Source organism: Protomyctophum parallelum (assembly GCF_964188405.1).
Source record: "Protomyctophum parallelum genome assembly, chromosome: 19".
Classification (NCBI taxonomy): domain Eukaryota; kingdom Metazoa; phylum Chordata; class Actinopteri; order Myctophiformes; family Myctophidae; genus Protomyctophum; species Protomyctophum parallelum.
Genome location: NC_139717.1, coordinates 39,759,545 through 39,767,927, shown reverse-complemented (window position 1 = coordinate 39,767,927; position 8,383 = coordinate 39,759,545). Strand labels below are relative to the sequence as shown.

Here is an 8,383-nt window from a genome sequence, read left to right as displayed (position 1 = left end):
TCTTTTAACCAGGTCTAGCCGCCGGTATTATGAGTTTATAATAAGCCAATATTAAGTATATATGTTTTCCCAGTTTATGTCGTAAACTATACATGTGTGTCTGTGTATGTGCTTGCACGTGTATATTTATATGCATGAATACTATATATGCCTGTGTGTGTGTCAGTGCATGTGTCTATGAAAATATTGTATGTTATCGTGTGTGTGTGTGTGTGTGTGTGTGTGTGTGTGTGTGTGTGTGTGTGTGTGTGTGTGTGTGTGTGTGTGTGTGTGTGTGTGTGTGTGTGTGTGTGTGTGTGTGTGTGTGTGTGTGTGTGTGTGTGTGTGTGTGTGTGTGTGTGCGCGCGCATGTGCAGATTATCGATATTGTGTTTTGAGACTAGATATCGTTGGTTATTTTGCCAAGGATATGCCAAAAGTGTTGTATTATCACATTATTGTATAATCACTTAAGTCTATTTTTATGCTTTCACAATTTGTCAAATATCTACAAGATTACCAAACATCGCAAGATGGTAGATCGGCTATTTTTGCTATTTTAATTTAAAAAAATTATTTAGTCAAAAATATTGTCATTTTATTTTCTATAGCCTGTGTGTGTGTGTGTGTGTGTGTGTGTGTGTGTGTGTGTGTGTGTGTGTGTGTGTGTGTGTGTGTGTGTGTGTGTGTGTGTGTGTGTGTGTGTGTGTGTGTGTGTGTGTGTGTGTGTGTGTGTGTGTGTGACTGTGTGTGTGTGTGTACTGTGTGTGTGTGTGTGTGTGTGTGTGTGCGCGCGTGCATACATGCGTGTGTGCGCGCCTGCGCGGGCGCATACATGCGTGTGTGCGCGGGCGCATACATGCGTGCATGCGAGCACATTTGTCAGTGGGTCTGCTCAGGTTGTGGGTGGTGTGTACTGCCCAACTCTGTGACCCGTATCCAGAGAAACTTTATAGGCACCACCACTATGCGCTTACATCAGACATCATTTGCTGTCGGTCAGCCAACACTGCCAATATCCTTCTTTGAAGTGCACACTGGCCTGAAATCAGCTAAACCAGTACCCTGCCCTCATATATATAGTGTAGCAAATTCTACAGGAAGAGATTTGCCTTTTGAGAGGAATAAAAGCCAAAAGTCATCTAAAGTTGAATCCGTCGAAATGTGACCTCAAGAAATGCCCTTTTATTCAAATAAAATGATGTTTGCATTTTGCCGTATGATATTAGACATTTTGTATTGTATTGTTCCAAATATTTAATACATACATTCTGCGTGCGTGCGTGCGTAACTCTAAACCATGCAGCATTATGTTGTGGGAAGTAATAGGACGTAATAGGACAGGTCAAACTAATTGACTGGACAGAAATCTCTTTTTCTTTTCAGTATAGAATTATCACCCTGTGTGTGACAATACAGACATTAGTGAATAGATTTAGCAGTGCACATGCACAGTCCCGCACGATGATATATCTTATGTTGTACATGTATATCCATTTGTAACTCTCAGAGTATAGAGTAGTTAGTTGTAAACAGTTAACCCATTCTGACCGGGCACCCATTTTGGTGTTGGCATCATGTTATGCTTTAGCTATTGAAAAATAGCAGATCTACAAGCTCATATCGCGCCACCGAGTGGCGCGATACGAGCTTGTAGGTCTGCTATTTTTGAAAAATCAAAGAACGACTGACATTTTTAGAATCTGATCCCAGGTCAGAATGGGTTCATCAGACCAGCGTGTGTCCGGCGGAAACCTCGTATGAATCTGATCTCAGTTCAGAATGGGTTAAGGAAGGAATCCCTGTAGATAAATTTAGAGTCGGTATAGTCTATATGGAGAACATCACACACACACAAGCAGGGTACATACTGTAGCAGCATTCCAGCTTGTACGTGTGGTATCTAATGGATAATAGCCATGGCTTGCAGGTATGGCAGCTTACATATTTTGTTGTGTTGCGTTGTTGTTATTGGCAATTGTGCGCTGTGCTCTGCATGGTAATAAAGGTGGTTGCTATACTGAGTAAAGGTGATGAGCTTGGGGGTTAAACCATAAAAGAAAACTGGGACAGCATCTCTGTCATTTTAGATTTTAACCACTTTACCATATTTAATGCTTTGGGTATTCAAAAATAGGAGGCATACACGTTCATAGCACGCCACTTCATGCCGCGATATGAACTTGAAATCGTAAAATTTTTCCCTGCATGGAACAAGATATTTCCATTGCCAGATTTTGGGGGATGTTGTCTTGTCTTGTCTTGTTTTTTGTTTCAAAACTTGATTCAGGTTATGTGACATTTATATGTACTTTTTTTTTTGGTATGTCCTTTATGGGTGCATGTGTCACATATATTGATATATTATCTGAGCTACTGTCTTGAAATCTTGAATAAACAAACAACAAACAATTAAAAAAAAAAAAGAGTGATTTAGAAGACATTTGTAGATTGGGCCTCAGGTCTTAATGGGTCAACTATAGCGGGCTACAGTACCTGTTGGTTCTGGTACGCGGTGACGGTGGTGAACACCGTCTCGGGGAAGGCGGTGGTCTTGGTTCCTTCCCCCAGCGGGACTGCCCTAACCGGGGACAGCTCCTCTCCACACTCCTTGCGGATTACATGGACCCGCGGCTGGTACTTATGCATGGAGTGTAGGATGATCTGGAAAAGGGGGGAGGGAGCATATATATAGTCCTTTAATAATGCTGCAGGGAAATTCAGTCGTGCCGATAGCAGCACTGCATTACGGATGGTCAGGCTAATATCACTGCGTTAGATATTAGTCTGGAACTTCGGTGTGGAGGATTCATTTCCAAGGGGCAGTTATACAAACAGATTCCAAAGAAGTTTGAATAGTGGGTTCTGATTAGTCACCCACAACTCAGGGGTGAGCAATCTGCCTTAGGACTTGTTTTTTTCCTGTGGCAGATTCGTCTGGTTTCCATGGTTCCGGTAAGGATAGAGAATAAGTACAGAGAAATGGTAACACTAGTAACAATAAGGCAGCCATTGATAGATGAATTGGTGTCCCCAACCACTGAGCAGCAATCAGCTGGGTGAAGCTGAAAACTGAATTCCCCTGCAGTGTTAAAACAGTCTAATTAATTGTTTACAAAAAACAGTGAAAACAGTGAATTATATAAAAGGCAGAATAAAAGACATGAAGATGACGTCATTCGACCTTGCGTCTGTGCCTGGACGGGTGGACATGCGTGGAGACAAAGATATTTGTTTGCAATCAATAATGGCATAAATAGACTTTAAGGCCTATAGGGACCGACCTATAGGCTCTACCTAAATAAATAGGTTCAAGCTGTCACAGTAAAAGGGAATATAATAGTTATGTAAAATAATAATATGTGTACATACAGTAGCCTAATTAACAGTAAAGTAAATCAGTAATAATTAGTGATGTAAATGTGGAGGGTATACTACATACTGTAGCAACATTTCACCCAACTATAAAAGACACACTATAGTGCATGTTCATTTAATGCTGGGAGTGTAGAACCCATTTCTTATGCACTGTTGTATGAAGCATAGATTTAAGCATGCAAGTACCTATATAGAAAGGTGTATAGATGCATACACACACAATGCACGTACAACCATAATACTGTATGAGCAGATTATACTTTTTTTGCAGAATTGGCACAAACAAGACGTTAAAATAAATGTATAAGAATAAGTCATACGAAATAAATAAATATATATATAATCCTCTCCATTTACAAACAACGATCAAGTAACGGGATGGTTCACATGAATTTAACAGGCCTGTGAATTCAACTTCATTAATGTTTGTTCAATTAAGTTGATGATCCGATATATTTTATTTGTTATGGAATAGAATAGAATTTAAGCCTATTCAATTTTTATAATTATAATTTACACTGACTGTACTTAATTGCCCATAAAACCCACGGCATTGGCCTGGGCCATGCAGGCTCAGTGGTCCAGGCACCTTGGCTGGTAATCCAGTCTGGGCAGTGTGCCGCGGGTTCGACTCCCGATCCTGCATGTCTCCCCCCCCCCCCCCATCTCTCTCCCCATTTCCTGTCAGCCTATACTGTCTGTCCCTCCATAAAAAAAATATAAAAGGCGAAAGCCACACAAAAAAAACATTTATACAAAAATAAAAAATAAATAAAAAACCCACGCCGTTTGAAAAGGCCTACTGTGTAGCTCGTGACTTTCAATATGTAGTCCATGGAAGTGACTTACATATTGACTTACATGTCCCTGGTCATCCAACTCATTGTTGGTCAGCTTGAGTTTGTCGAAACTAATGACCTGCCGCATCCACGTCTCTCCAGAGGCCGGGGAGTCCGGGTGAATGTACACTCTGGGCGGCACCGGGGAGTCGGCGTTCCCCGCAACCATCCACTTGGAACTGTGGTACACGTACCTATAAAAAATACAGTACACAAAGACATCAAAGGATGGACCATGCAGATGTCACCAAAAGAAAGGGTCCGTTTCACGCAGGGCTGGACTGGGTCAAACATTCTGCCCTGCATGACATTTGGCCCAGACCGGCCCACCACAAGTAGATAGCAGAATAAGCAGATATACTCTACTGCCCTCACATATAACAAGCCCTAATACCACCACTTTTATACTGAAAAACATCCCTCTCTATGTGCAAAAACATATTAAAGCAAGGGGGGGGCCCTATACCGGGCATAATGTGACCTGTACGTCAAGTGGCCAGTCCAGGCCTTTTTCACACCCCTGCATATGTGCACCTCATAGACGAGACAAAGTTCATATAAACTCCACAACCCCGCTTGACGTGTGTTCATTTTGTTCTGCTGTTGTAACATTTGTCGGTTGACCTTTTCGAGGGTGGGGAGGTTATATGGGCGTCCAAAAGGGCCTTTTTCCAAAAGGCTGTGAAAAAGGGCGCAAAACCACCCATGACAAATCACTTTGCCAACCGCCATTTGCGGCTCCGGGAAGCGGAGATTGAACCATTGAAAACGCTTGGTTTCACTCTGGCCGACCTTACGAGCTAAATTCAGACATGTATACAAGACAAGTTATATTGTTTTAGGGCGCCCCTTTTTTGGTCCCTTGTCGTAAATTGTGACTTTAGGCGTGTGTGTGTGTGTGTGTGTGTGTGTGTGTGTGTGTGTGTGTGTGTGTGTGTGTGTGTGTGTGTGTGTGTGTGTGTGTGTGTGTGTGCGTGTGCGTGTGCGTGCTCACGTCTCACCTATATCGTTTGTTGTCCACAGGGATTATGTCCATGGCGATGTAATACTGTTGATGTGGGTCCAGACCCGTAATCTTCACGCGCATGGCGGGGAACATCCGCCTGACAGGAAATATGAAATAAATCATCTTGTTTGAATTTTTATTCGGCTTTGTTTACAAGCTAAATCAATTTAATCGATTATGTAATTTTCAAAATCTTAATTGTCATGACATTAATGTTAAAATAGCTACTATAGCCCACATTTACATTTTACTATACATATATAGCCACATTTATTTTGCTTCTTCATAGAAGTGTATTTGTACTGTCTTTGTACAAATGTTCTGATGCAATGAAAATAGAGGACCCTGATGTAATCAAGTCTTTATGGTAGGCCTACTTTTCATAGGTTTTGTCCTCAATATATAGCAGTTTTTATATTGACTTGTGCTTTGAAATGTACCCATTTGTGAAATATATATTTTTTTTCAATCAATCAATCATTCAATGAATACTGTTCAAAATGTATATAGCTCTCACTGATTATGTAACGATACGTTCATTCTATATTAAGCAATAGCCTATACGTGTTTTATTAGCATGGCACTATTTCACTTATTTACCTTTTTTGTATTGTTTAAATATTATAGCCTATACAGGGTGTATAGCTGCTATTTATGCAATGTCACAGATTTGCTTCGATAGCCCTATTTTTTTGTTTTGTGTCTTAATTGCTGCATGCGAAAGGAAGGAAGCCACATTATTGTCCCATTCGTATATATATCCATCCATACCGTCCTGCCTTGGTGATGATCATTTCCGTGCCAATCTCGTGAAAGCGCTTCCACAGGTCGGCGCCCTGCAGGTCAACGCGCATCTCCTCTCCTCCAGAGCCGCTGACCGCCGCAGCGATGACCGGGGCCGTGCACACCGGCGGGGCCGTGCACTGCGCCTCGGACCCGGGGCTCTCCAAGAGCACGTCCTCGCTCTCCGCTTCACCACAAAGGGAAATAATCCCGTTAATATTGGAAATAAATTACCCTCTCAAAGCCATTTCCATTAAACAAAAAAACGGGATCCTTTAAAACCTTTTTTACTAGCCTATATCCGTACATTTTTGTTCTATGACTGAATTGCCATGCAGACACAAGGCCTCGTGTTTTTTATTTTTATATCTCGGCTTGTTTTCATGTTCAAAGTTATTAAGAGAACGGTCTAGACTGATGATGTCTGTATTATTGTCAGAGGTGCCATGCCATGCAGCGACGGCCTCGCCAAGGAAATGTATAGACGCATTCACCACTGCACAGCGTCTGCATGGCCAAACAAATCCACTAACACAAAATAATGCTTGAGCGGAATGTTTCCGAAAGACGCTTTCGCAGCCAAGTGGAGCTAAATTCGCAGCAGATTTAAATCATGATTTGTCATATAACCGCTCGGTTTGTGTGTTTTCTGCAGGCCTGCAGAGCATCGTTTCCATGTCTTTATCGCCTGCTAATTGGCGTGTTTATGATTGCGACACTACTCATAAAGCTCGTAAAGCGTCTCACATTAGTCACACTCACGCGACTTCTATTTACAAGACCAGCGCCAAGATATTGTATCATATTTATACGATTTCTACATCTATTTCTGACATGTATATAGACTTGCAGTTATGTTTGTTTTCCATATTTTAGTCTACTTTTAATGTTGACTTTTTTTTTGAACAGGAGGCCTATACTTGGGAGGAAATAAATTATATTGTAGGTCTATTCTTTATTAAAATAATGAGTGTATGCAAATAATTAACCTTTAATTTCACTTAGCTATACAATTTATGGTAAATGAATACGTCTGCTATATATGACTTATTATTAGCCATGCAAAGCTGACATAAGTATTATTTTCAATCTCTGTTTTCAAAACAGACATGTCTCGAAGTCCTATATAGTTGTGTTATAAAAACGATTGTAAAAAGATATAGGGCTATATATATGTATCTTTATTAATATAGTAAATCGTTTTCTGATTTCTGATTAATTTATAGCAGGCCTATAGGAATGTGATGGAATTTACATCTTATCCTGTGTTTGATAAACAGCAGGCTAGATTAAATTAGCGCTCATGGCATGTCAACACATTTGACAAATTCGTGCCAAATCGATTGCGTCCCCCATTCATAACTTTACTTACGGGAGCCGTCGCTCGCGCATTCAACCTCGCTGCCCCGGTCGCTGACAGACGCTCTCTCCGCCCGCGGCACTCCGGGGCTCCCGGTAAGATCAGAAACATCCGTCCCGTCCTCGAAGCAGCTGACAGCGGCGTCCTCCTCCTCGATCTTACGCCGTTTTTCGGCACCGATCAGGGACTCCACCGAGAACGCGTGCGCCTTGACGCTCAGAGCGCACGGCGACCGTCGCTTCTCTGCCATGTCGGAGAAGGAAGAGGGAACGGAGGAGGAGAAACGGCGTCGAAATCGAGCGAGAAAGAGCGAAGGAAAGTGCCCCACCGCCCCAAAACTGAACCCCTCGATAACTTTGTAACCTTCCTCCTGTCCTGTCCTGTCCTGTGCTGTCCTCGTTGAGAGCGAGAGCGATGGAGGCAGGCGGCTCCTCCGGTTACAATCCGTTCTGGACTGACATTGAAGTAACCGGGCCAGTGGAGGCACGGTTTAGTCAAATAACTTATCCGTTATCTGTGCGTGCGTGCTGCTGCTGCTGCTGGAGGGAAGGCGCGGCGCGCGGCAGTGCCTCGGCTTTGGGGAAGTGTCAATAAAGCAGAGAAAAGTCTGAGCAGGGAGGGAGCCTGTCAATCTCAGCGCGCGGAGCGACCACTCCAGCCAATCGCAGGCCCCGCGGGGTCCTCTCTCGGTCCCGCCCCCCTCATGTGGCCGCTCGTGCCTTATGTGGTAAAGCAAGGGCTCGTGAATGAATCATGGCTCGGAGCACGAGCGCGTCTCTCTCTCTCTCTCTCTCTCTCTCGGGCATTGCGCGCATTTTCACACCACGGCCCGACATGCTTTGCATATTTGGCCATTACCTCCTGCTCAGGAGCCCCTCTGGGAAGACCTGTGTCTTGTAGTATATTAATTATAATTATTATAGTATTGCTGTAGGGCAGGCCTTCCATTCCCTGTCAACGATAACCGTGAGCCGTGCGTAAAGGCCACAGCCCACAACACATTGCAGTGCAGAAGCGTCTCTTGAGGTGAATTGTGTG

At 43.0% G+C, this 8,383-nt stretch overlaps 1 protein-coding gene across 3 annotated transcripts in view; it reads right to left on the bottom strand.

Annotated features, from left to right (window-relative positions):
- The window catches only part of tbx18 (T-box transcription factor 18), a 13,198-nt gene extending 5,285 nt beyond the window's left edge, over positions 1-7,913 (bottom strand). For 2 of the 3 annotated variants that reach the window (XM_083791126.1, XM_083791125.1), the window contains exons 1-5: positions 7,358-7,913; positions 5,974-6,172; positions 5,198-5,299; positions 4,207-4,390; positions 2,476-2,643 (exon numbers count right to left, since the gene is read on the bottom strand). In XM_083791126.1, coding sequence (XP_083647252.1) covers positions 2,476-2,643; positions 4,207-4,390; positions 5,198-5,299; positions 5,974-6,172; positions 7,358-7,595 — 891 coding nt within the window. In that variant the 5' untranslated portion in view covers positions 7,596-7,913. The remainder of the gene's footprint in view (positions 1-2,475; positions 2,644-4,206; positions 4,391-5,197; positions 5,300-5,973; positions 6,173-7,357) is intronic. The other variant, XM_083791127.1, reaches the window with a different exon arrangement.
- Between the last annotated feature and the right edge of the window lie 470 nt (positions 7,914-8,383).